Here is a 27,963-nt window from a genome sequence, read left to right as displayed (position 1 = left end):
GGGAGGTGACGGCGACGACTACAAGAGCAGCAGCGAGGAGACTGGCAGCAGCGAGGATCCCAGCCCACCTGGAGGCCACCTCGAAGGCTACCCGTGCCCGCACCTGGCTTATGGAGAGCCAGAAAGCTTTGGTGACAACCTGTACGTGTGCATCCCGTGCGGCAAGGGCTTCCCCAGCTCGGAGCAGCTGAATGCGCACGTGGAAGCTCACGTGGAGGAGGAGGAGGCGCTGTATGGCCGGGCTGAGGCGGCTGAGGTGGCTGCTGGGGCAGCCGGCTTAGGGCCCCCTTTTGGCGGCGGTGGGGACAAGGTCGCTGGGGCTCCAGGTGGCCTGGGAGAGCTGCTGCGGCCGTACAGATGCGCGTCCTGCGACAAGAGCTACAAGGATCCAGCCACGTTGCGGCAGCACGAGAAGACGCACTGGCTGACCCGGCCCTATCCATGCACCATCTGTGGGAAGAAGTTCACCCAGCGGGGGACCATGACGCGCCACATGCGCAGCCACCTGGGCCTCAAGCCCTTTGCATGCGACGCGTGCGGCATGCGCTTCACACGCCAGTACCGCCTCACAGAGCACATGCGCATCCACTCCGGCGAGAAGCCCTATGAGTGTCAGGTGTGCGGTGGCAAGTTCGCACAGCAACGCAACCTCATCAGTCATATGAAGATGCACGCTGTTGGTGGAGCGGCCGGCGCTGCCGGCGCGCTTGCAGGCCTAGGGGGGATACCGGGCGTCCCTGGCCCCGACGGCAAGGGCAAACTCGACTTCCCAGAAGGCGTCTTTGCTGTGGCTCGCCTCACGGCTGAGCAGCTGAGCTTGAAGCAGCAGGACAAGGCAGCTGCGGCCGAGCTGCTGGCGCAGACCACGCACTTCCTGCACGACCCCAAGGTGGCGCTCGAGAGCCTCTACCCGCTGGCCAAATTCACCGCGGAGCTGGGCCTTAGTCCCGACAAGGCGGCGGAGGTGCTGAGCCAGGGCGCTCACCTGGCTGCTGGACCCGACGGCAGGACCATCGACCGTTTCTCCCCGACCTAGCGCGCCCCTTGCTGGCCCGCCTTCGCCTTGCCGTTGCTTCACGGCCCGGCCCGTACCCCTAAGGAGAAGCGCGGCACACCGTGCCTGGGACGACTAGTAGCAGCGGCGTCGTCGCCTCAGTGGCGGCCCCACCTCTTTGCGGCCTCACCTGGCCTCACTGCTTTGTGCCTTAGCTGGGGGTGGGGATGGGGGAAAACCCCAGGATGGGGTGGGATGGGGGAAGGGAGATTTATATTTTTGATATCAGCTTTGACCAAAGGAGACCCCGGCCTCTCCCTGCCTCTTTCTGTGGTTCTTTGGCCCCCTCCCCTGGCTCCGTGCTGCTCTTTGGGGGAGGGGTGTCACTGTTGGGGCGCTCCCAGCCCTACCTCCGGCCCTTGCGACCACACCCATTCTCACTGTGAATCTCCCCGCTGGGGTCGGAGTATCGAGCAGAGTTGTGGAGAGGGGAGGGGACTGAGCCAGCCGGAGGGTCCCCGCCTTCTGCTCCTGCCCGCCCGGGACTGATAATGTGAAGTTCCTCATTTTGCACAAGTGGCACTAGCCCCAGGGCCAACCCTTTCCTCTCCAACCACCAAGGTGAGGAGTTATGGAGCCAGGGCCAAGACAGCCCTGGCTTGCCTCATCTCCCACTCCCACGGTGTCCCCTACCCTTCCCTGGGGCCCCGGATCATATTTATTGCATGCTCCCCGGGTGGCCCCCCCATCCTGAGCCCAGCCTGGGCTGGGCTGGAAAGCGGTCTCCTTAGCTCCCTCCTCCTATTTTGTATATTTCCTACCTTGTACACAGGCTCTTTCAGAGCCGCTTCCATTTTCTATACTCGAACCAAACAGCAATAAAGCAGTAACCAAGGTTCCCAATCCTGCTGCTGTCTTCTGCCCCTGCACGTGGACATGGGTGGGCTGCACCAGGGTGGTGGAAGAGCCGCATACATACAGGTGTACAAGCTCGGCTCTGCCTCCCCTCCCCAATCCCAGAAAGACATCAGCAAAAGATCAGACATGTTTCATAACTAAAAATTTATTAAGGAAACAAAACCAGTGCTGCAAATGGGACAGAAAGAAGAGATGGGTCTCCCACCCACCCAGTCATTGGACTCAGTCAGGGAGAGGATCTTAAAGGAGAGGCTGGGGACCCTATAACCCAAAGAGCCCAGTCTTCTGAGTTGAGGGTCTGGGGAACTTAGTCCCCCCACACTACTGGCTTTGGCTCTGCTGCAGAGCCCCCACTTTCAGGCATTATTTTGGGCCTTTGGGAAGGCATAACTCCTATCCTTTGGGCAGGCTATACCTGGTCAGTGGGTTGTTGGGGGATTCCCCCACTGGTCCCATCAAGATTCACCTCTGTCCCACCCTGCCTTCCTTAAGTCCTCTTTATCTCTACCCTTGGTTTGGAGGAACTGGATAGAGGACGCCTCCAGTGTGAGGTTGTGAACATGGGTACCAGGTAACTGGGCAAGAAAAAACTCAAAGGCTAAAGGGCCCCTGTGTCAGTTCTTCTGGGGAGTGGGGGGGCAAAGTCAGAAACAGTGAATATGCCAGGTGAGGAAAAGCCCCTCCGGGCACTAGACTGCTCTACCCACAGGCTGGGCTATACCAGCCTCAAAGCTTCTCAGCACAGGGGTTTGGGAAGGAAAGACAGGTGGAAAGTTTTATTAGATTCCTGACTGACATAGGTAGCAGAGGAGGAAAATTCAGAGTGATAACTTCCACAACAAGAACTGAGCTGAGGAAGTTGGAGGGCTGGGGAGGGTGAAAGGAACCAACTAGAAAGGGAAGCAGGTGAGAGGATATTCTGGAGGGAGGGCAGGCAGGAGGGGGATGGTAAGAGTTGAGGAAATTTCCCACAGAGGGGTTCCAGCAAAAGGCAGGCTGATGGGGGAGAGGAAACAGGTAAAGGCCACCCAGGAAGCATGGGCCTGAGACCAGATTCCTTTCCCTCTAGACCCATGATCATCCAAGGGAAACCAAGGGGCAGAGTGCAAGGGACCCATTGATGTGGGTGGGAAAAGGAGTAACAAGATGGGAAAGTAACAGCAGGATGGGTATGGGTGTTTGGGTGCGGTTAGAAGAGGTGGGGGGCATAGGGCTGCTGTTAGGGACATAGTGTCCAGAACCTAACTTGGGTCCGTGGGGGATCCAGGCCTCAGGGAGATGGAGAGACACCCTGGGCACTCTTGTCACCATAGCCAAAGCCTCTTGGATACATCCAAGACAAAGGTTCTGCAGAATAAAGGGGCCCGTGATTTCACCTGCTTCTGATGGAAACTGTAAAATCTCTACCCCATCACCACTGGAGAAAGGTGGCGAGTCCTTGGGGTGAGCTGGCCTTCCCCCAGCCCAGGAATGAGATGGGAGGGAGAAAGGCTGAGAGAATTGGCGGCCTATCTGGCTTGCCCACCTGTTGTTGCTGTAGCCAGCCACTTCCCTGCTAAATCCTGGCAGCCCAGGAGGGTCCCAGCAGCTTCCGCCCGACCCTTGGGAGGGGCTCTGTGAGGAGCAGCTCCCTCACAGCACGGCCACGGCGTGGGTTGGAAGAGGATGGTTTATTGTCTGGGTGGATTGGTGGCTCAGGCACGTGGGCATCTTCCGTGCTACACTGGCGCCTGGTGGCCTCTCAGGAACGGTTCCATGGGGGTGGGCCCTGGCATGGCCCCCTCAGCCCACCTGGGCCCATGTGAGGAAGGCTGGGATGTCCCGCACAGGCACATTCCTCGTCAGTGCCTTTACACGCAGGTTCCGGTCATCAGTCAGCAACACCACCTCCCGCAGGAGGCGGATTGGCTCCTCTGTTGGCACAGAAGGCAGAAGGGCTTCACTGAGGAGAGGTGACAGAGATAATTGCCTTGAAGGGGAATGTGGGACTAGAGGGGACAACACCAGCCTTTTCTTGGCCTTTCCATAAGTCCTTTCCTTCACCCAGACTCTCGGTCCAGGGTGTCCTTCCCCTACAGTTTAGAAAGGACCGGGATGGACCAGGGCTGCTCTTCTGCTTTGGACTCCCATCTCCCACACAGGACTTTGTTCTGCCTTGTGTCTGAGAGTTGCCCAAACCTGTTGGCCTCCACAGACTTGTCTTCCAGAACTCTGAACTGAAGAAGCAGTTTCACTCCTGACTGCATGGCTGGCCCTGGACTCACAATACCACTCTCTTTTTTGCACATCTCCTTCCAAGGCCAAGGCTTGAAACATCCAGATATAGAAAAGCAAAGATACACAGAAGCCAAATGCATGGCTCCTAGGTATGGTGAGAGGCTAGCTAAACAGAGCTCTGAGAAGGTGGGCAAGGGTCCCTAGAACAGTTGTGTCAAGGGGTCCTGTGGCTGTAGCCAACTGGTTTTCTTCTATTAAATTAATCCATGTATATGAAACAGTATAGAAGAGCAGAGAGTCAGGATTGTCTTCTCAGCTCTCTGTCTCATACCTAAGGGGTAGTTCTTTGTTTCTTTCCAGATTTCTTAAAGCACATTTACAAGTACTTATACGTGTATGTGCGTGTGTGTGTCCTACAACAATGTTAATCATACTAGTCATACTTACTTTATTTGAACTTTATATACTTTAAAGATCTTTCATATCAGCATAGATATCTGCCTTTCTTTTTAGAAGAGTTTTTAATCCTGCCATTACCTCTCTTCTCCTCTTTAACCTTTAAAGTACTGGAGAAAACTTAAAGCAGGGCCACTCACTCATACAAGTGATACCCTCCCCCTGGCATGCCCATTCAGGCAGCAAGTCCACTTCTCAGTTCCAGGCTGGGCATTTCCTGGAGGAGGTCCTGTAGACAGCGAAGCTCAGGAAATGTCCTGCAGTGCTCGCTGCTGTGTGGGCTGGGGGACTGCTAAGATCCATGCCTGACCTGAGAAGTTTCAAGCTTGCCAGCTCCAGGCAGGGAGGCTAAGAACTGGCTTTCAGCCTCAGGAGTTGTTTGGGGGATGAGGGAGGGAGAATCCTGTGGGGTTGATGGTGTGGGAGAGGAGGAGAGGAGGAAGGAAGGTGTGATGGAGGCACAGGGCTGTGATGGGCAGAGGGAGAAGGTGGTGGCCATGGGTAATGAGAGACCCCTTCCATTGCTTAGGTGGGGACTGGCACCCTGGGGTATGTAAGTATGGGGAGGGTGGTGGTAGAGTGTGGTGCTACATGGGGCTCCCAGTTGGCTGGCTGGAGCCCCATGCTTCCTGCCCTGGGCCTCAGACCAGGAGAGTCCCAGGCCAACCAAGGCCCAGCATTGCTGGCAGGGGTCTGCAGGGGTTTCTGTGGATACTTTGAGACAGTTTTAACAATAAACATCCTCTGTTTTGACACTGGTAACTTCACTTTGTTAGAAACCAGAGACTGTCATCTTGTCAGGCCCCATCCGCCATAATCCACATGATTTTAAAATTCAACATCGTTTACACATAAACATTTGGTGACGGTTTCTCTGTGAATCTGACAAGTTAATCTGCTAAGAATTCACACTGACAAATGGGGTTTGATTACACCAGCCGTTGCTGATGTAATTGTGATAGGGGCGGTCCCCAAGATGGCAATGAGTTCCTGAAGGCTGCTTAGGGTGAGGTAGGGGGGTGGAGAGACTAGTGGGGCTCAAGCCAAAATGCAAGTATGCTACGAAACAAACAGCTCTGAGTTTGAGCAGTGTAGGAGCCAAAAAGGCCTTCAGCAATCCTGCCTACTTCTCCCTGAGAAAGGACCCTTCTAGGAAGCTGCACTGTGGCAGAGCACAAGCTCCTCTGTTAGGCTTGGCAGGATTTCTTTTTATCACTTGAACATTCCAGATCTGTCCCTAAGGGACAGTACATGCAAACCATGTGACAGGGCCCCTCTGAGGAATTGCAGTTGTGGACTCATGATCAGTCCTTGGTGGAAGGAGTAGGCGAGTAACCGCTTTAGGAGTAACTGCTAAAGAGCCTAAAAGCCAGGGCTGGGGGAACCAACAGAGGAGAGAGAAGGGCGACAAAGATGGAAAGAAAATGACAAGAATATATATATATATATGGAGGGGGAGAGAGAGAGAGAGAGAGAGAGAGAGAGAGAGAGAGAGAGAGAGAAACCAAATTGCGAGAGCCACCAACTCTGTAGATGACACTGAGCTAGGAGGTTCTAGGAATTCTTTCAAGAAGAAGAAGAAAGTCTAGAACTAGAAGCAGAAAACCCTTGAGTGTCACTGATCCCGTGGGGCTGTGCAGGAAGAAGTTGAGGGTTGAGGCAGATGTTTACGCACTTGGAAGAGAACCCTAGGTCCTCTGGCCCAAAGATGAGACTGTGTTCACCAAAATATTCTTTAAAAGCTAAGCTGTGGGCTCAGCCCTCAAACTTTCACTTGCCTCCAACTCTAGCTGGCCTGAAAAATGCTACAGCTTGTGGCCATGGAGGCCAGAAAGAAAATCCCACTCCTTGCTAGGGAAGTGCCCTCTGCCCCAGCCCTGATATAAACACTCAGGATGCACTGAAAAGGGTAGGAAGGTGAGTATCACTAAGAAAAGGGAGCATGCCCACTAAGGGCCATGCACCTCAAAACTGTAGAGGTCTGTCCTCAGAAGACCACAGCCAGAATAAGCTATGCTGAATCATGAAGACATTCTTGATGTCCCAGAGAACTCACTGAGGAAGGACCCAAGAAAGGAAATGGATGAAGACTGAGTGGGAAAGTTCACTGCATAGAGCTGGACTTCCTAGGCTAGGCTCATCTCTAGTTTGTCCAGGATCCACCTGATTTATCCCCTGGGGGTGGGGAGGGTATGACTGGGAGGCCTGACCTCAGGGAGGGAAGCAAATGGGCTGACCTTAGGTTTGCATAGGTCCTGCTTAGACTTCCCAGGCCGGGGCTTGCAGCGGGTCCTTAGAGGGCTGGGAACGGGTAGGATGAGGTAAGGCAGGGAAATGGATGATCCCGAGGCAGAGGCCAAGCTGTACCTTTGCTGATGGGCATGAAGTCCTTGGCTTTGTCTTTGCAGTAGTGGAGGCAGCAGGAAAGGATCAGGTCATCATTGTTACCCTGGAGGAAGACAGTGTGAGAAGCACTACTGGGCAGGAGGGGGCGCCATGCAGAAGAGGCATAGGTGTGTTTCCAGGGCTACATCCTAGGGTCCTTCCCCTGCATGCTCTGGCCCTGCTTAGCTGGCTCGTAACTGCTGAGTGATCTAGGAGACAAGGGACTCCCCACTCCTAGGCCTCTATGGCAGCTGCCCAGGTTGGCAGGCCTTCCTTTAGTCCCTCCTTTCTGGATCCCCTGTTCTGACAATGGGCTGTGGGACTTTCCCTTCCTACTGGGGGGTCTCACCAGCTGGCCAGTGATGTCTTCACTGCGGAAGGCGATGGATTCAAGTTCATTGCCTCGGCTGGTCAGGGCCCGTAGGCAAGAGTCCCGGCTCTCAAATCGTCGTTCGAGAAACTCAATGGACTTCCGGGCCTTTTCTTGCACTACACGAGCATAACCGCCAGCCCGGTGATCTGTCTCCTGCCCCTTGGCCAGGCCATCCAACTCATTGATCACTGATGAGACAAAGCCCAAATGGTATCAACCCTAGCAATCCTGTCGTTTTCATCCTCCGTTTATTCACTTTCTCAGCCAGCCCCTTCAGATCACAGAAGCTACCTTTCCCAGAGGAGTCTTCCAGTGAAATTAGGGTAGGAGAGGAGCTTGTGGGGAAAGATAGGTCCTAGACAGTCACAGTGCCCTATCCCCTTTCTACTTCTTCTCTTGGGGTCTCCACCTTCTTTCTGGGAGGAACATAGGAGGGATTTTCTGGAACTGCTGTCTTCAGAGGAACAAACCTGGCCCCTCTATTGCATTTTTTAATTATAGCATCAAATTAGAAGGTTTCTCAGGAGACATGAGAGTCTCAGCAGCTAAAGGGAAAGTGAGACATTCTGCTTGGGCTACTTGATCCCCAACCACTACAGTTCCAAGAGGGGTAAAACTATGGCTCATCCATCTGGCAGAGAACAGGGAAATCACCATGGTAGTCCCACTTCCTAGGGCCCTGGTATTCCTCAAAACCATTCGCTTGGCACAGTACCTCCTTGATACTATATGTGTGTATGTGTGAGTGTGTGTGTGTATGTGTGTGTACATAGTGTGTGTTTGCCTGCCTTCCTATGTGTCTGGGACATGGCTTCATTTTCTGGTGAAGATTCTTTCCAAAATTCCAGCCAAAAGCCTGAGGTCAAGTGGGAAATATGCACTCCTTGGGGGCTCCGGGAGAGTTTGGGGTCTGAGGCCTCTTCTTAGTACAATGATTCATGGCTTGGGGAGTCGGCATGAGCATACTGTTCCATGGTGAGCCTGGCACTCATTGTCTGAGTATTCGGAGACACTTTCTGGAAAGGTCCCATGTGGGAGAGTGAAAACACACACACACACACACACACACACACACACACACGATGCCCAGGCTTTTAACAACCTGAGGCTGTAGTGTTCACATAATGCATAGCTGAGGCTAGGGAGTAGTGGTGGATGGGGGTGTATGGTACAGCAACAGAACATCAAACAGGAAAAACTGGTATTCTATCCCAAAATCTGCTTTCCTGCTTCCAAACTAAACAGGCTTCAAAGGAGAAGCTTGTTTGTGCTTCTGCACCAGGCGGGACTTCTCAATGCTGGGGTCAGGCCTAAGGAGCACAGAGCAGGTTAAAGAGCACAAGAAACAAGCAGGGAAAGTTGTCGGCTTAACCCTTTGCTGCTCTGGGCATTAGGGCAGGGGTCCAGCAAGGAAAGCATGGGTGAATAGGAGCCCTCCTCCTGCATCCCTGAGTGCAGGGACTATTGAGCTGAAGCAGGTTCACAAAAGCTAGTCAGTGTGGCTACAACAGAGCTGTCAGTTCTCAGCACCCTGGGGCTCATCTACTGTGTTCTACATGTATCCTCCAGGTTTTCTTGTTTGTTCCCTCCCTGCCAAGCCTGGATTTCTCCATTAAACCATAAACTCCTCAAGGCCAAGGGCTGAAGCTCTGTCCTTCACGGAATCTCTCAGAAACAAGGAGACTGAGCACATAGCAGGGACATAATTGGTGCTGGTGACTAAGAAACTTGCTAGTCTGGGAAGGCATCTGAAGTACCTTGTGGGTCTTAAGAGGGCTCCTAAGATGTCAGTAAGATCTCTTGGTTGTGCCATTTCCTGACCATCTAGCAGACAAGTGACCAATTCACTTTCTTTCCCATGATAACCTCCTGGGTAGGAAAGTATAGAGATATACTCTGAAAGACAGCCTGCCCCAGGACCCAGTGAGGGAGATGAGAAGCCCAGGACAAGGTGATGGTCTTTCTGCTCTGCCTTACTGACAGAAGTTGCTCTTCTTTTGAAGTAAAGAAAACCTCTTGGGTCTGAGGGCCTGGGTTTAAGAGTTTCTCTGGCCAGGCCACATGGGGAGGGGGAAGGAAGACAGGGAGGGTGGAGGCAGGGAGGAGGGCTGCATCAGTGCCAACATTCTCAGGTGGTGCTAACGTGTTTCCCACAACCCCCCAGGGTTCTACAGGCTCTGCAGGGGCGGATGTTTCCTGCCCTTTGTTTCCACCCCCATCTGGCACTAAGATACTTGGGACTGGGAGGGAAGGCCCAATGGAACATCTTGGCATGGATGTCAGAGGTGGCTTGGCAGGCAGACTGCCAGTCTGGTGGCTTTTCCAGAGGACATGGCTCCCAAACTTGCTCCAAGTGGCTGCTGAGAAGGGGGACATTAAAAATCCTGGGCTTTGCAATCATCTCCTCAGACCCTCTGCCACCAAAGTAGAGCCATCAGCTATATCAGCTACATTCAACAGGAGCCCAAAGCCCACCATAAGGCTGACCCACGACAGACCACCAAGAACTAGGGGTGCCCAGACAGTCCCCTGAGGAAGGCAGCTCAGCTGGGCTCGTCTGGCCAGAGGGAGGAAAAGCAAGCTTGATGGGTCCTGAGATGCTGACCCCACACCCATGACCAGACAGCAGTAAGTGCCCAAGTGGTAGGAATCCACAGGCATGAGCCAAGGGCTTGCTCTGGAGGACTCCCGTCGGCCTGGCCTTAGAGTGACACTGGCCAGAAGAATGCTACCTCGAACCAACAGAATGATCATGAAAAGCTACAAGACAATCAGACCAAAGGCATCTAACCACTTCAAAATCCTCCCGGCCTCCCTGCCAGACCACCCAGCAGCACTGCCGTTATCTGCCAGGGCTGAGTGTTTACCAATAACGGGAACCAGCTTTGCTGTTTTACTGCAAGCTTTATAAGGATAAAAACAAGGGCTGGGCTCATGCAGCCACTGGTTGCTGGGACACAGGAGTCCATTTGCTCAAGCAGTTTAAGCCATGGATCAGCCATAATAATTTGAACTGCTTTGATTATTAAACAATTTTCCTTGCCCCACACATTCTCTACCTCCCTGTAAATCCTGTGTTACACATGCACAGCGGGGCTCCGCCTGCCTGGCCCTGGGCACGGGGCATTTGTGGAAGGAGCTGCTGTGCACATGCAAGGCTGCTCTGCCCTCCCACCCGGCTCACCGATGAGGGGCACCACCAGGATGTACTTCCTGCTCTCCAGCAGCCGCGCCAAACTGGCCAGGTGGTCAATGAAGCCGTTGGTGTCTGGTACGAGGAACAAGGGTCTGATCTCCAGCTCCATCTGCCTCATCTGACTCTGGTCCTCCAGGACAGCCTAAAAGGACATAGAATAGTGAGGGAGCCAGAGAGTGAGCAGGAGAGCTGGTGGGTAGGCCAGGACCCTGACTCAATGATGTGTCAGCATCCTGCCCCTGTGCACCTCTTCCCCTCCGTCTATCAGGCCTAAGAGACGGAACCAAGGGCTGAGCATGAGAATGCAACCAAAATCAAAAGAGACTAAACAGCCCAGGGGATGGGACATCACTAAACCCTGCCTAGGACCAAAAGAGGACCCTGATGGTACTCTGAAAGTAGGACCCTGGGCTAACAATCAAGAAGGGAGTTGGGTTCTTTGGGTATAAAAGGGGTTTCACAGATATTATTCAGGTAGCATATACAAGTGTACTTCTCAATCCAGACATTTAGAAATATCCAGAACAGAATTCCATATTTCAGTTCACTTCACTGTGTACTTATAAAAAACTCACCAAAAAATCCAATGAAATTAAACTCAAAACCTATACAAAAACAGCAGGACTAAGGTGATCACTAATAATCAGTCTCCCACAGCAGGAGTCCATGCAGTGAAATGAAGTAAGACCAGACTCACATGTGTGCAAAGAGCAATACCCAGACTGATCACAACTGCCACTACCTTCCCCTTGCCTTGCCCGTTTCCTAAATGTTGTTTGTTTTTTTTCCCTTTCCACCACAATCCTGTATAAGGGATACTATCACTAACTTCATGTTTCTTTAAATTGACTTTAAGTCAAAATCACTTTTTTTGCTTAGCCTCTTGTGCAGCATAACAAGCACATCCTATCCAGGATATAAAGATTTGACAGCCTAGTCATATATTTACTGGACACATGTGCAGCTGAACTGCCATGATAAAAAGTTGAAGAGTCTTCCCCAACATCACTGAAAAAACTGAATTCACGTGGCACCAATAGTCTGAGTACCACCTCTCACTCCTTGGAGAGCCTAGGGCTTGTCTGTTTTACAGGCTTTTGCATCTCTCAGAGAAGCTCCATCTCTCAGGGAAGCAAAAGCCCAATGTTCTCAAGTCTGGCAGTCTTAAATGTGTGGCAGTGGCCCGTGGAGACAGGCTCTAGGTATATCTGTCACTACAGAACATGGTCATCATTGTGTTACTTCCTCTTCTGGGGATCATGGCCAGAAAGTGAACTGATCTGCTGGCACTGGCCCAGACAGCACGCTCCCTGTGTAGGGAGCCCGCAGGCACCAACACAAATCTGGCAGCGCAGGCAAGCAGGTCTCAGCCTCCTTACGCCCTCTCATGGCCTTCTGCCACACAGCAACTTCAGCACACAAGCACCAGGCAGGGGGAGTGGATGTGCGTGCCAACTGGGATGGGGCCCACAATGCTAGGCCTGGCCACTAACAGTCAGTGAGAAGGCTGCTCAGGGTTCACTGACAGTGACAGTAAAACCGAAAGGGCATACCTTCAAATGATGGGGGTGGTTTCTCTGTGACCTACCAGGGACCTCTCCCTATGAGTAAGTTGTTGCTGCCACTGCCACCACAGCTGGTGGAAGGTACAGGCCACAGGGTACTGGCAGCATGAGAAATGCAGCCAAGAGGCCCAGGCTGCTGAAGTCTTCCACCAATCTCACCTCATGAGGGGAAGTACCACTGCTGCCAACCACCTTCCCAGGGGTCCTGGATCACTGCCCCTCCCCAGAAGGCTGTCATTGACAGGGTAACCCAAGTCCACCAATTTTGACTTGGGCATTTTATAAGAACATGAAATGGTCCCAATTCAGGTTCAGTGACCAACTTGTGATTCCTCTTCATGCAACATGTGATTCCTCTTCCTGGTACTCTAGGCCCCAAATCTCTTGTCTTCCTGGGTGAGGGAACAGAACAAGCACTGCCACATGGCTCAGGAGGATGGGGGATACCAGCACCTGTGTAGTGACAGAGGCCCAGGTCCTAACTGAGAATGGCATCTCAGTTTTCTTGCCTTGAGAAATAACACTTCAGCCCTGGTTTGGCTCCAGCAAGGAAGTGGAACTGGCTGCCATTTTTCACCCTCTGTAAACAGTGAGCTCCTAAGACTTGTATCATCCTACTTCTATGCTGACAGTAGGCAGAAGGGCCTTTAAGTCAGGTGGCCAAGGGGCGGCGGGGGGGGGGCAGAGTGAGCCTACTAGGATCCTGATGACTGGAAGAAGCAAAATCTAGAAGCAAGGTCCAGGGAAGCTAACTTCCCTGGGTTCTTAGAGCTCTGGTTGGTGGCCAGAAAGGTGAACTGAATTTAGCCTCTTAGGGTGGTGGCAGCCTTGTTGATTCCTGGGGATGGGGCAGGGCCAAGCTGTATGTGGGTGGTCCAAGCTGGGCTGCCCTCATCCGGTCCCAGGGACGCCCGCAGACAACTTCCCTTAACCTGGCTCTGCCTAGTGAGTCACCACACAACTGCTTCCTGTTCCCCACATGCCCTCATAGAGTCCTAGGAGATTAGACAAGGCTGCTGTCTCTTTTCCTGGGGTACCAGTGGGTCTTGGAGTGGGCAGGCTTAGACCTCTTAAAAAGAATGGAAGGCCAAAGAGGGCTCAGGAGTCCACAGGCACTCTTCTATGGGTGTCCGTTTCCGGTCCTTTCTGAGTGGCTGTGTGTGTGTGTGTATGTGTGTGTGTGTGTTTAGCATTTGCCCTCCCAACTTTTCCAGATTTTACCCGTCAGATTCCTGGCAGCTGTGCACGGCGCCTGTGCCGGCCGTCACGTCCCATTCTGATCTCTGGGTCGCACGGTGAGAGAAGGACACAGGATGCGCAGGGAGTGAAAAAGTGATGTCGGTGGGGAGGGTGCCAAGTCCCCACTCACAGTCATGGGACACTTGGGGAGAAGAGGGAAGCATGCTGCTGTGGAGTTCAGAGGCCGGTAGTGAGATTTATTTTTGTTTGTATGAGTAAAAAGCTGCAGAAGCCTCTGGTGGGGGTGAGGGGGGCACAATTGGAATGTTGGGATTCAGACAAACTGGTCCTGGCCTTGAGTCAAGTGTGCCGACCCGGAAGGAGAGTTCCATAAGAACCCTTCTGGATGTAGTGAAGCTTGGGCCATGCTGGTCCTTGGACAGTACGCTAAGAAGCTGAGAAAAATGCAGGCACTCCAAATCAGACTGGCAGCAAATGAGATTTGTGGTAATAAGAACACTCATATAAAGTGTGTAAGAGAAAAAATAACAATTCTGTTTCTGGAAGGTGCTAAGTAATTGATGTTCTCTAAAGTATGAGAGCTTCCAGGAGCAAGGAGGCAGAGAACTGGGCAAGAGAGAATACACAATAATGCCTAAAGAGGAAGCTAATGGGCTTAGGTCTCCAGATAGGGCTCTTTTACAGGTTAAGTTCCTTCTTCTATACAGAAGATTTTATAATGCTGACCCACTGAAAATTGAGACACTGAGAATTACAAATAAAAGCAATGCAATCATTTGACATGGAAGTTATGGAACCCAGAGAACTCAGATCATGAAGTAGGGCTAGACCAGGAAAAGGCCTTCTTGTGTCTTCCTTTGGCTTAGGAGCTCCACAGGAGTGTGTTGCTTCATGCATCCTTGGGTCCCTCTGTCCAGAGAAACATCTTCACCAGAAAATAAAGGTTTATAACACAGCAAGTTTCTGTGTTCACCTTGTATTGAAAGTACTTAGCTAAGTGCCTGATACGTGTATTAGCAATTCAACAAATATCAATTTCCTTTCTTCTTGCCCAACTCTCTTTCACTTTGTATGTATCCACGAGGGTAACTATCTGAGGAAACCACTAGAAAACAAAACTGGGGAAGGGGAAGAGTGGGACACAGGACTACTAATTTCTTTTCTGACTCACACACAGTAGCCACGTGCAGTGGTGAGCTACTCGAGAGGCTGAGGTGTGAGGATGGCTTGAACCTTGAAGTCTGGGGCCAGCTGGGCGATATAATGAGATTCTTTTTCTTAAAAAACAACAACAACAACAAAAAAAAACCAAAACAAAAATTCATAGTACAATTGAATTGTACTATGGATTGAACCTAGGATGGTCTACAACTGAGCTGCAACACCAGCTTTTTTTTTGGAGACATTAAATTATCCAGGCTGGTTTTGAACTTGTGATCCCCCTGCCTCTGCCTAAGTCACTGGGATGACAGGTGTGTGTCACCATGCCCAGTGTCATGACTGATTTTTAAAAATTTATTTGTATTTTTTTGTGGTACTGTGGGCTGAACCCAGAGTCTTGTGCATGCTAAGCAAGTGTTCTCCCACTGAGTTACATCCCTAGTCCAGCAATTTTTATTTTATTTTTAAAAAATTTCTTCTTTTTTTTTATAGTTGTATATGGACACAATACCTTCATTTTATTTGCTTTTATTTTTATGTGGTGCCAGGGATCGAACCCAGGGCCTCACGCATGCTAGGCAAGTGCTCTGCCACTGAGCCACAACCCCGGCCCCAGATATTTGAGATAGGGTTTTACTATGCTGCCCAGGCTGGGCTTCACTTCTTGATCTTCCTGCCTCAGTTATCTGAGTAAGTGAGATTACAGATGTGTACCACTATGCCTGGCAATACTAATGATTTTTAAAAACTGTGGATGTAAATGAGAAATGAAAGCAAGCAAGCAAGCAAACAAACAAAAAACCAAAAAGAAAAAAACCTCAACAATTCCAATAGGAATAGTTCGTGAGATAACCACTGTCAATAACCAAAGGGAGTAGTTAATGCTTTGGATATAGAAAGCAGGTAGAGCTTCCCCTGGGAGCAATAGGGTTATCGTCTTCATTTGGGGTATTTTGCTAATGGGAAAACTGCTCCTTAGGTTTCCTTTTCTGGATGTCCCAAAGTACCACAGCTTAACACATACTTACTTGCCTTATTTTAAAAATTATGACATTTTCAGGTTGTTTTATGAGGACTGATTGTATTTGCAAACTAGACTGTAAAGCGCTTCAGGAGAAATGTTTACTTTTCTTATAGTTTCTTTTTTCTTGTCTTTTTTTTTTTTTTTAGTTGTAGATAAACACCATACCTTTATTTTATTTATTTATGTTTATGTGGTGCTAAGGATGGAACCCAGTGCCTCACACGTGCTAGGCAAGTGCTCTACCACTGAGCCACAACCCCAGCCCTGTAGTTTCTTCTACAACAGAAATATAGCAAACAGAAATAGTATAAAGCTTGATGTATCATAGGAGCTCAATGACCTAACCCACACAGTCTTAGAGCTGAAGAGTTCTTTAAAGATAAACTTATCACATTTTAATGGATAACTCTTTTTCTGAAAAAGATGAAGAAGTTTGTCCTTTCCTGAGGAGCGAGAGTGGTAGAGCTAAGCATGATAACTCTCGGCTTGCTCAAAGTAGCAGTCTAAGGTTGTTTCAGTCAATGGCCAGACCATTCTGTGGGAGGGCGGGACACTGGGGATGCTGCTGGAACCAGTGAGGTGGGAGCAGTTGGAGCAAACTGGAGGCCCAGCACCATATTGTGCGGAGAAGCTGGAGTGGGCTTGGGCGGTGCCCAGCTCCGCAGTCTGATGTGCTTTCCTGCCCTGGCGTGAACGTGCCCCTGGCCTGGTAGTGTGCTGGCTCCACCCTGCCTCCGACAGCTAGGAGCCAGGGCTGAGTGTCTGCCTTCCGCTAGCTTCCATACAGGTGTGGGGGGGGCTCTGTGCATACCCCATTGTTCCATAATGGCCCCCCCAGCTGGCTGGCAGTGTGAATGGACTGTGGCTATATTTAGAGTGAAACTCCTGGGGCCACCACAAAGGAGTGACCGCATCTTCAGGAGGGTGGGTGGGCGGGAAGGGGACAGGAGAGCAAAGTTATTTTCAGAACACATGTCACTGCTGGCTACAGAGCAAGACTGTGGCCATAATGCAAAGGGAAACAATAGCTGTGGCCAGAGGAAGAGCCTGTTATGTTTCAGGTGGGATGTTTGCAACTGCTCAGGAAGCCTGACCCCGCCCGACAGCAGCACAAATCACAGCAGTGCCTCATGGAGGCAGGGAGGAGGCAGGGGATTCACAGGGCCAGTATGAGGTGCCAAGAGGCCACGCCTCATGCCTGGAGGAGGATTTTCAGTGACTGTTTGGCCCTGGGGGCCTGGTTCGGAATGAAACACTTCTGACCAATTTCCCAGACAAACCATGCACCCTGCTCTGGTCTCTGGACGCCTCCCAAGAATGGCAAAGGGAATGAGAAGAACTCAGGCGGGAAGCATCAAGGTGGGCAGGATGATCCTAATGTAAAGAGCTGTCTCAGGCAAAAAGGCAAAGCCTGGACTGAGTCACAGAGTGTGGCCTCAAAGCTCCTGGTGGGCGGACTGGCGCCCCCAGCATCCAGGGGCCTACTTTGGTGCTACAGCTCCAGCTGCACAGGCCCCGAGAGCTCCCCACACCCCTTTTCTGACCTCCAGTCGGCCCCACTCACCAGCCTCTGTGCAACGCCGGAAGCAGGGAGGGATAGGCTGCGGAGGGAGGCCAGGCCTCACCTCCCCCAGCCCCACAGATGAGCTGAGGCCCAGGGGTCTAGGTGGGAGCAGGGAAGTGGGGGTGTGGCTATGGCCCCAGATCTCACTTGGACTTTATAGCCATCCTGGGGGCCGGGGGGATTTTGTTCAACCTCATCTTCATATCCCCTTCCCCAAACATGTGTGGTTCCTGTTTTGCTGCATCTGTAAAAGGCGCTGGGAGTTGGGGACTTGCCTTACACCTCTGGGTTAACACCCTGGAGACCGATGGAGTTCAGAGTAGTGTAATTTACAGCCCATCTCTCCGATCTTAATTCACTCGATGCTCCTTTCTTCCTTATTGTATTAGTGTGACCTAGGTACCTGCCAACAATAATGGCCTCTCTAGCTAGGAGCCTCTCCCCCACTCCCAGGACAATTTATACCTTTTCCTTGGGATTTTCCCCCCTTAAATTAAACAAAAAGAGGAAAAATAGAGAAGGTTAACATGGGTTTGGAGTGCTGAAGCCCCGTGGTTCTGGGCAGGGAGCCAATGGCCCGAGGGCACACACATGTGCGTGCTCTCCCAGAAGGGCCTTCACCGGCCCTGTTTTACAGCCACCTCGGCACAGACTCCAGGGTTCACGCATATGGCCAGACAGATGTGTCTGGCTTACGTTCAAGGCTGGAAAATGAAGAATTATGGAAGTGAAGGGCCCCGGGCATTAAAGGGGGGGGAAGGGAAAGGGGGAATTTTTCCTCTGCTGAGAAATCCTCCTGTGGCTGAGAGGCTGGAGAAGGAGGTTGACAGGAGGCAGGGCCGCCAGCAGTGGTGCATGTGGGGCCTGTTCTTAAAGGGGCCACATCAGCTCACACTTTGCACACCCATAGCAGGCCTTGAAGACTGGGGACTGAGTAGCCTCTCCTGCAGGAGGTGGTGGGGAGAACAGGCCTCCTGGACAAAGCCATCCAGCAGCATTGCAAGTGAGGTCTTGTTAGACCTCCAATTATTCTAGTACTGCTTGTTGAGGGTGAAGCCAATCTGGACATGGCGTTCAGTAGATCACAGCAGCCATGTGCTTCTACATCCTCCTGTATTTCTCTCTCTCTCTCTTTTGCAATACTTGGGGTTGAACGCAGGGGCGCTCTACCACTGAGCTACATCCCCACCCCTTTTAATTTTTTGAGACAGGGCCTCGCTAAGTTGATGAGACTATCCTTATGAGGTAAGTGTATTTCTCTTTTTAACAATAGTGGCTCACACATCAAATCACCTGTTTATAAAGACTGACTTTTCTACTACATGGTATGATCTGGAATGTTATGTTTTCAGTCACTTCTGTGTCCCCCAGCCACCAGCATAGCCAATGCTCAATGCCATTTACTAAACTGAGCTGAAGACATGGTCCCCGATTCCAAGGAGCTCACAGTACAGTGAGGGAGACAAGTCCAGAAACAATTGTAATATGAGACATGATAATAATTCCCACGAGTGAAGTATAAATCCATGCTACAGGAACACAGGACAGAGAGAGATGAATTCTTCCTGAGGGAAATCGGGAAAGGCCTCACTGGGCAGATAGATGGTGTTTGAAGGAAGATAGAGGAATTAAAGGAGGAATAGAATTCCAACAGGTAATGGGAAATGTACAGTAGAAAAAGGGTACTCTGGTTTGAAGGATAACATCAACCAAAACCCAAGAAAGTAGGAAAGGGCAGAGTGTATCTAGGGACAGTGAGAGGAGAGGGAGGTCAATGTCACTGTCCAGGCAAGAGAGTTTTAGTGACTGGACAGGTACTTCACACAAACTGTCATTCATTCTGAGGACTCGTAGCAACTCTTGAGAGGTAGATGCTGTACCACTTTCATTTTATAGATAAGGAAACAGGTTCAGAGAAGTTAACTACTTTGCCCAATGTTATATGGCTAATAATGGCTTATGGGGATGTGGCACTGGGAGAAGAGTTGGGAAAAACAGATTTGGAACAAATTAGAAAGCCTTAAATGTCGTAGGAAGGAATTAAGACTCTATTTTACTGGCCACACTAATGATTCTTGAGGGGTGGGGGTAAGCTTTTGTGGAAAAGAGAATGATTCACAGGAGGCAGTGGGGTGAAACAAGAGCCTGTTCGTCAGACTGTGTACTACACAACTCTAGGAGGGGCTTTTCACAGACTGTGGCAATGTAGGGGTCTTGATTGCTACAGTCCAAGCAAGTCCCTCAATTATGACAGCACTGGCAATAGGAATAGGGAGAAGAGGAAGAAGTAAATGAGTGAAAGGACAGGATTTGATAAGACACTGGACAGGAAGGGTACAAAGCCAGGGTGGAGTGAGATGATGCTTTCCCTGCTATCATCTATAAAGTCATCTATGAGTATTTGCCAAACACCAATTCAGCTTCCTGAGACTAGCCACACCACCACAGATGTCTGGTAGAGGTATTGAACAGTTGATTCTGATGGGAGCAGGGACATGAATATAACTCAAGAAGGATGGAGCCTAACTGCTATTCATTTCCCTTCCTGGGGCAGGATGAACAGTCTAAGAGCAGACAAAGTGACTACTTGCATGTTATTTGTGGTAAGCACTTTAGGTGTAGTGTCTCATGTAGGCTTCACAGCAACACCAAGAGGTAGGTGCCATTACTACTTTCACTTTGAACATGAGAAAACAGACTCTGACAAGTAAAATAATTTGCCTGAAGTGAAAAGGCTAGTTAAATGATGGAGCCTGAATTGTAGTTACGTTTGCCTGACCACCCAGGGGAGAGGCAGTTGAAGAGAAGGCTGAAAACAAATATCCTTAGAGAGGTAAGGCAGAGTGGCTTAATGCTTCTCCATGCATGCAACTTGTTTTTTTTTTTTTTTTTTTAAGATGTAGTTGGACATTTATTTATTTATTTTTATACTGTGCTAAGGATCAAACCTATGCCTTGCACGTACTAGGTGAATGCCCTACAGCTGAGTCACAACCTCAGCCCCACAACTTGTTTTTAAAGAGGGAGCATGACTGGCTTTTTCCTATCTGCCCTAAACCCTAGACAAGGAGAAGTGGGTACACAGTGCAAGGGGACAGACCTGGGAAAGCCATAGAGAAAAACTTGCTCAAGTGAAGGTTTGGGTCCCTGAGAGGGCTGACAGTGGGGAAGTCCCTGCATGAAGATTAGGTAGTTTCTAGAGGGTGCAGAGAGTTCTTCCATTACGCTGCGAACTCAGATTGTAGTCTGTGACTGTGGCAACCTCTCCCAAGAAATGGTGCTCTCCATGAGTATCTGGGTTTGGTGCAAAGGAACTCCAAAGCTCTGAAACTCCATGAAAGATCCTGTATGTTTGGGGTCACTGACAGAGCCTCATAGAGCGGGGTGGAAGGGAGTGCTTATCAGATTCTCTGAGAAGACCCTGCTTCTGCCTTGAGTGAGACTCCAGCCACTAGGCATGCTATCATAATGTAGTGGTAGAGTAAGACAACAGGAGGTAGAGGTGGATACACAGTAAGACCATTCCAGGATATAGGTTTGCGTGTCCCTATATCCTGCTCATATCTCTACTCAGGCCCTTTATAGTCACCATCCTAGGAACCACCATCCCCAGGTAGGCCCCACCTGGATCTTTTCTTGACGACGTTGCTGCTCAGCTATCTTCCTGGCTAGAGCCAGCTTCTTGGCTCGAAGTTCCCTGATGTCATCCTCGCCCCCACTGCCTTCGGCCTCTGAATCTTCCTCAAAGTCTTCAATCACCACGTCTTCCTCCTTTGGGTGGTGGGGCAGACCAGGGGAAAGAAGAGAAAGAAGAGAAGATTAGGTAGTTTCTAGGGGGAAAGAAGAGAATATGAGTCCACAACACTTACTGGATTCCCCGTCACTACTGCCATCCCCCACCCCATGCTGACCAGGATGATTCCTTATCAAGAGACCCATCATGTGTGCTTCCCTTGCTTGGGAAAAGGGGGATTTAGAGAAGCTATTGCACTTCCACTCAAACTGCTTCCTTTACACTCTAGGGTTCTTTCCTTACATAGGTATCCCAGTCACAATTACACATATACACTTCCATGTTTGTACTCACACTCATAAGGGCACACCTTAGGCCTAATTTTTATTTTGAAAATCACAAATGATTTAAGGGGTAAATGATAGAGAAAGCTAAATTGCCCACTTTAAATCTAATTCATACTAGTGACTGCATAGGAATCGACTTGGGTTAATAGCTGGGAGTTGGGCGAGGAAGCTCCATTGCCTCAGACAGTATCAGGAGTAAATGCTGTAGCTCAGCAGACCTTGCCCTGGTTTCTTTTTAAGACCACAGTCTGGTGGTGTGGGGACCTCTGGGGCCTTTTACAGGAATGCACATGACAAGGCCTTGCTCAGCTGCCCTCCAGGACTTGAGCAGGGCAGAGGGTGGCTGGCTAACTTAAAGGGCCTCCTGCCAGACTTCCCCAGGGATGGCAACTCCCTGCTTGCGACCTCAGCACTCAGCAGTCATTGCTCCCCGGGTGGTCCCGGCTCTATTCCTCCCTCTCTCACTTTTGGCCTTGGTCAGTAGAGAACATGCAGCTGCCCAAAAGAGCTTCCTTTGAGGGTCAGGGTTAGCAGGGGTAGAGGGTGAGTGATTCAATAAATCTGACAATGGTAATGCTAGTAACTGCATCGACAGCTACCATTTGCTCAGTGCTTCTTACTGGCCAGGTACTGGGATAAGCATTTTTTATGCATTGACTCATTTAATCCTTACAATGGCCTGTGAAATAGAAGTGATTAACATCCCTATTTTATAAATGAACAAACCAAAGTTTAGAGTTAAACAACCTACTCAAGATCACACAGGTAGCACGTGGCAAAGCTGGGATTCAATCCCAAGAGAAAAAAACAAAACCAAAAAACCAACAAGCAAAAAAACTCAAGTGAGCTTGTCTCCAAAGTCTGTGCTTGTACTACTCATAATGAGCAATCCAAAGGGCTGGGGGGCTGGCCCAAATCCAGCCCTTAGTGGCTCAGCTGTGTCAGGCCTGGCCCTCTTCAGTACAGACTGCTCTCTCCTCTCCTCTAACTGGGATTCTCTTGACAGAAGGTGGTTATAAAGCATGTGGGTGGTTAGGCGATGGGGGAGCAGGGTCTGGGAAGATGCGTGACTTGGTAGCATCCTTAAGGAACTAGAGTTTGTTCTGTTCATGAAGGATATCTAAAGAAACATCTCTCACACTTCTCCTAATCAGCTTCAGTGACTCAGTCTGGCAGTTTGGAGAGATAAGATCAGAGGATGGAGCTGGGAGTATAGTGTAAGCCTGTAATCCCAGCAACTTTGGAGGCTGAGGCAGGAGAATTGCAAGTTTGAGGCCAGCCTCAGCCATTTAAGGAGGCCCTGAGCAACTTAGCAAGACCCCACCTCAAAAAATTAAAAAGAGCTGGGAACGTAGCACCCTGGGTTCAATCCCCTCCAAAAAAGATCTAAGGATAGGGCTAAAACTGCCACTGTGTTAGAAGGTCTCAGGGGTCTGGGGTATTGTCCACAGTCACCACTCATCTGTTAACCCTTGGCCACAAGAAGGAGGAAGACTGTATATTCACTTCCTTGTTCACAGAGTTAACCTGGACAGGAGCAAGTGGAACAGGATGTCCACTGGGCACCTGGGGGAATAGTGCCCTTGCCTGCTCTGACTGGGGATGCACAGGATTATCATGGGCCTGGAGGGAACTGGACTGAGGTCAAGGGAGGGTCAGAGAAGCTTGTCTGAGGTTTGCTCAGCTCTCATAGCAAACAAGGAAGTGCAGGGTTATGAAATTACACAGACTAGGGTAAGCAGGGTTTCCCAGGGGCCACTAACATAAAGGAACCCAGGAGGCTCGTGGGAAAAGGAAGAAGTGGGCAGCCTGGCGTGACTTACAACCTTTGTCTGGTCAATAAGCATCAGAAGGAGAGAGTGAGTGTGTGTGGCATAGCTAAGACCTGGGACCAGTGAGCTAGTCTGCTCACTGTAAGAGGAGAGCAGGCTCTGGGTTTGGAGTGAGATGAGAGCTGGTCTCACCCTCCACTGCCTGCCTTGGCCTTCAAGTGTGGGTGAAATACTGGACTGAAGTGTCCTCCCATTCCCCCATGCTTCCCACACAGTGTCCAGGGCTGCGGTGGCACCGCTCTGCTGGCCTACAGCTTGGACACCCCAATGGCTTTAGCAACTCCACTGTCTCCTCCCATGCTGACAGCTCATTCTTTCCCATTATTTCCTGCCCAGGTTTCATCTGGTGAGTCTGGAATCATGGGCTCAGCTATATCCCTGGAACCACCTCTGTCCTGGAAGCTGAGCCCTGTGTCATCAGGGGTGGGGTGGGTTCTCTAGCAATTCTAATGAAGTCAGTCCAAGACTCTGCTGCTCTGAAGACTCTGTTCCAAAGGTGGCCACTCTATCACTGCCTCACATCCCAAACGACAGCTTCCAGCTGACATCTGGCTTCCTTGGCCTGTTACTGATTTCATCCCTGCACCCCGCCCTTCTCCACCAGGCGCTTGAGACTGCTGCGGGCCAAATGACTGTGTTGGCCTACGTGTGACCTGGCCTCTGGCTAGAATCGCTTCCGTCCCTTCTATCAGTCCCATGTTTCTTCCCACCTAAGTGCCCCTGTCTTTAACACAGTGGGGTAAAAGAAGGAAAGAGTGAACTTTAGGCAAACATGAGGTGTGTGCACACACACCCAAAGTTACCCACACCCAGACACACAGCAGGGAGGCTGGCAGTGATGCTAATCGCACACATGCTCTGACACTGCTACACACTCACATTTACTCAAATCCCACAGTCAGCAGGAGAGCTGGCAGCAAGTGTTCGCTTAAACTGACACACAAATGGAGCACACACACAGACCAACGTCAACAAGTCAACAATCATTCCCAGAAAGACACATACATGCACAGCAGGGCAACTGCCAGTGAGGTGTGCAGAAGCAATTACACAGGCTAACACACACACACACACACACACACACACAGGTCTGGAGTGAAACAAGGGCTACAGGAACAACCAAGGGCAAACAAACAAGAGGAGAATTCCTTTTTGCTTGTGTGATGGACAATTCCCACTGATACTCTGAGGATGTGCTGCAGGCAAGCTCAGGATGTCTGCATCCCTNACTGGGGGAGGGGGTGATTTTCCACATGGGGCCAGCAATGTCAGCTCTTCCTGTACGTGTGCAAGAGGCTGGAGCTCAGTCCTGTGCTGCGCTGAGCAATGCACATCTATAAACTTGATCCTCAGTCTGAACCCTAACACCCCCCCCACTCCCCTTCCTAAGCCTCCAGAGCTGCACATTATTAAACTCTTTCTTTCTTTTCCTCCCTTCTCCTCCAATGCAACATTAAAAAGAAGCATCTGGAACTTGTAGCAGAGTGAGATGGAGGCACTGGGGTGGACTGGCAGGAAGGGGCACCAGCAGAGTGCACTCTTGAGAAGCTTGCTGTCATGGTCAGCACAGACATGGCTCTGAGGTTATAAATAACCCCCAGTAGAAGCAGTCGTGGGTAGGGGGAGGGAGCCTTCCCTCTGCCACAGCGGGCTCTTCCCGCATAGTACCTCATCTTCCAGTTGTTTTCCCTCTTGGCTTCCCATTTCCTTTCCCATGGTGTCTGGGACGGGTGCCACTGACACATATTTTCCACCCTTGAATGCCAGCAGAGGCTCTTCTTGTCCACAAAGGGCTTCCAGAAAATACTTCAGTACCGTGACCCTTTTGCAGTCGGCTGCAATAACCTACAGGGCAAGAGGGAGAGAAGAAAAACAGCATTTTCTAAAAGGGAAGATGAGGATGAGAGACATAGTTGGTTGCATGGGGCACATGTCAAAGTAACTGGGAAAGAAGGCAGAGTTAGTGAGCAGGAACGTGCATGTGCGTGTGTAAAGGAGGGGAGTGAGGGCCAAGGACCAAGGTCTTCTGAAGGAAGGAAGTTGCCACAGTCTTCTTAGGTCACCCCTGGGGCAGCAGACAACCCCAGGACCAATGCCAGGTGCCCTTGGGGCTTGTACATTTCTTTTACTAAAGTCCTGATATAAAAATAAGAATAAATTAAATTCTTCTAAATTTGGAATGTATTCAGTGGAAGGAGTGAAGTACAGAACACTGGCTTTCATAGAACACCACTTTCTGTCCGCCCCCCCACCACTGCCCCTCTTCAGTCTCCCTCCACGAGAACTTGCAGTCCAAGTACAAAAGGAACTATGAGGGCTTTCTTAGCTTTTTCATTTCAACCAGGTCACTTTGGGATCCCCCTGTTAGGTTCCTGCCCCACCTCAGAGCTTCTCATGCTCAAGAGACTGAGGTTAGTAGGACATGGTCTGGAGGAAGAGGACATGGTCTGGAGGAAGATTACAGGCAGAGAAGATGACAGTGTTTTACCAAAGCCCTGCCCTCCAGGGTTCATGCCAGTTGCTCCCATGTGGCCTCATCAGCACACAGTCAGTGCTGTCAGAGAAGCTGGGGCTGATTTAGTAGAGATGAAATTTATTATATTGAGCAATCATCAAATTTGTCAGCATCTCAGATGAAGTGTCCACAGTCACCCAATCTGGGGTCCTCTCTGCAAGAATACATACGCATGCCCTCACCACCAACCTGCCTGTGTTGCCTGTGCTCCACTCCATTCTTGCACACTGGTGCTCTTCTCTTCCTCTCTGGCCTCTGGGGTCCCCTCTTCCCTGCTGGCAGGGTGCTCACCAAGGGGGAGAGGGCCCTGTTTGATGTGCAGCTCAGAAGCCAAGGGCTGTTCCACACCGGAAACATGCTACAGGGGCCAGATATGCCACAGGGGGAAGCCCTTATCATCAGTGACTCCAGTCTACACTGAATGCTGGGTCCCCCCTTTAATGCCTCCTCATTTCTGAATGTGAAAGGGACTGGTATATTTGCATTACGCACTGAAGGGCTAATGTGGATACTGTTACTTCTCTCCTCAGAACAGCAACCTCTCTGGTGGCTAAGACTACATTTCATTCCACATTGTCAGGGGTTGTATGATCAAGCTGGAGCACAGCAGGCTCACAGTAAAGATGACAGGCATAGGGAAACTTGGCTGGGTACTTCAGGGAATACATGAAGGAGGCACAATCCAGGTCCTTAGGAAATGGTGGAAATGAGCACTGCTCTACCATGTGGCTGGACAGGTAAAGTGCAGCACACAGTTACCTGTGTGCTCTATGACTGTTTTCTGCCATCTTCTTCCCTTCTTCCCTCACCAATGGCCCTGTTGAGGCTGAAATCCCAGGCTAAGTATCTTTGTCATCCACCTGAGAGGCTGACCTAAAAGTTCTTGGCTTCCCAGAGGAGGCTTAGAAAAAGGTGAGCCTCTTGAGCTGGGGGGTGCCTGGTCCTGGCTTACTTCCTTGAAAAAGGAAGGAAGCCTGTCTTGGGCCAGGGCAGGTAACCATGACTCTATCGCGTGTATTCAAACATGTGATGAGGGAGGCTAGAAATACAGAAGCAGGGGCTAAAAGGCATTAAAGAGCAGAGCTGAAATGAGTAATAGCCTGGCAGGCAGCACGCACAGTGGCCTCCCTGCATCCCCAGCCTCTCACTTGCAGAGGAAACTTCTGCATTTCCACAAGGCTGCCAGTTTCCTCTCTGTGGTCTAATTTTAACCACCTTGTCGTTACAGTGTGTGTCAGCCACCTGACCCCACTCTGACCTATGACCTTATGCCCTAGCTACTGCTTGCACTATGCAGAATTATGTAATGGGTCCAGGACTTTCCTTTTTGGCATGAGGCTGCTGCCACTGAATGGAGAGGAGGTGGAGTGTACAGTTGAGAAGAGGACAAAGAAACTAGTGCTGATACTTGGCTCACCTGTATGGTGAGAGGCCCACAGGTAAAGTGCAGCACACTCTGCTGAGTCTACAGCAGAAGCCTAACCAGGAAAAAATAGTGTGCCATGGATGTGTGCCTGAACAGGTGGTCAAAAGCACTACTGCTAGGGCATGGGTTGGCTGGTATACTGAATGGCACAGGAAGAAAGTGATTCCTGGCCAACAGGGAGAAAGGCCATAAGTGCGGACGTGGGACTCCTGGAGATGGGGATTTCCAGGGCACAGCGGGACCCAGGGATGCAGACATCCTGAGCTTGCCTGCAGCACATCCTCAGAGGATCAGTGGGAATTGTCCATCACACAAGCAAAAAGGAATTCTCCACCTGCAGCCCCAACCAGTATTCAGTTCCATGTCTTTCAGACAGAAGCTGGTTTCCTTGGGGTTTCTGTTCTTCCTCTAGGGCAGGGACATGCAAGGCTTATTGACAAAAGGGTTTTGATCAATTAGGGTCTCTGAGATAAAGATAAGGAATCTACCTGTTTGGAGAGAAAAGTCTTTTGTATGAACATCCTCTCTCCTTTGCAATTCAACCAGCAGGGAGAACAGCCAAGGTTGTGCACAGTCTCCTTAGGTTTATAAAATATACCATGGTACTGAGAAATGCAGAGTTCATGACATTTGGTAGACAGGGAAGGTGAGAGGCAGAATGACTAGGGTTTGCCTAGGGACACTGGGAAGCCTTCTATCTCCTGCCCATTAGCCTGTTTGCAAACACATTCTTCTTTAAGGTAGAAGGAATAAGCCTAGAGGGGGAGAAGACCACAGCTCTCTTGGCCCTGGAGTTCTATAGAAGGCTTATGGGAATATTCTCCGACTCAAAGCCTTGAAACAACAATAACAGAAAAAACAAAACCAGTTTAATATGGCTAAAAGGGATATCATGATGGAGGAAGCCTTTGAAACTACCTATATAAAGAAAACTCTAGAGCGGGGGTTGTAGCTAGCTTGGTAGAGCATTTGCCTTGCATGTGTGAGGCACTGGGTTCGATCCACAGCACCACATAAAAACAAATAAATAAAATAAAGGTATTGTGTCTGTCTACAA

The 27,963-nt window shown here is 50.4% G+C and overlaps 2 protein-coding genes across 5 annotated transcripts in view; one reads left to right on the top strand and one right to left on the bottom strand.

Annotated features, from left to right (window-relative positions):
• On the top strand, positions 1-1,897 carry Hic1 (HIC ZBTB transcriptional repressor 1). The gene has a single exon (XM_015500995.2). It carries the CDS (start codon positions 482-484, stop codon positions 1,034-1,036), a length of 555 nt encoding a protein of 184 aa, XP_015356481.1. The 5' UTR covers positions 1-481; the 3' UTR covers positions 1,037-1,897.
• Positions 1,898-2,037: 140 nt separating this feature from the next.
• Positions 2,038-27,963, bottom strand: part of Smg6 (SMG6 nonsense mediated mRNA decay factor) — a 226,473-nt gene continuing 200,547 nt past the window's right edge. For all 4 annotated transcript variants that reach the window (XM_015500986.2, XM_048792891.1, XM_015500987.2 and 1 more), the window contains 6 exons: positions 24,634-24,810; positions 20,678-20,824; positions 10,528-10,681; positions 7,320-7,531; positions 6,953-7,034; positions 2,038-3,825 (listed from right to left, as the gene is read on the bottom strand). In XM_015500986.2, the coding sequence (XP_015356472.1) occupies positions 3,695-3,825; positions 6,953-7,034; positions 7,320-7,531; positions 10,528-10,681; positions 20,678-20,824; positions 24,634-24,810 (903 nt within the window). In that variant the 3' untranslated portion in view covers positions 2,038-3,694. The remainder of the gene's footprint in view (positions 3,826-6,952; positions 7,035-7,319; positions 7,532-10,527; positions 10,682-20,677; positions 20,825-24,633; positions 24,811-27,963) is intronic.

The sequence above is a fragment of the Marmota marmota genome, unplaced genomic scaffold, assembly GCF_001458135.2.
Source record: "Marmota marmota marmota unplaced genomic scaffold, marMar, whole genome shotgun sequence".
Classification (NCBI taxonomy): domain Eukaryota; kingdom Metazoa; phylum Chordata; class Mammalia; order Rodentia; family Sciuridae; genus Marmota; species Marmota marmota.
This window is presented reverse-complemented; position numbering and strand designations above follow the sequence as displayed.

Coding starts and splice junctions, on each gene's coding strand:
- Hic1 (XM_015500995.2), top strand. CDS start 482: ATGACGCGCCACATGCGCAGCCACCTGGGCCTCAAGCCCTTTGCATGC.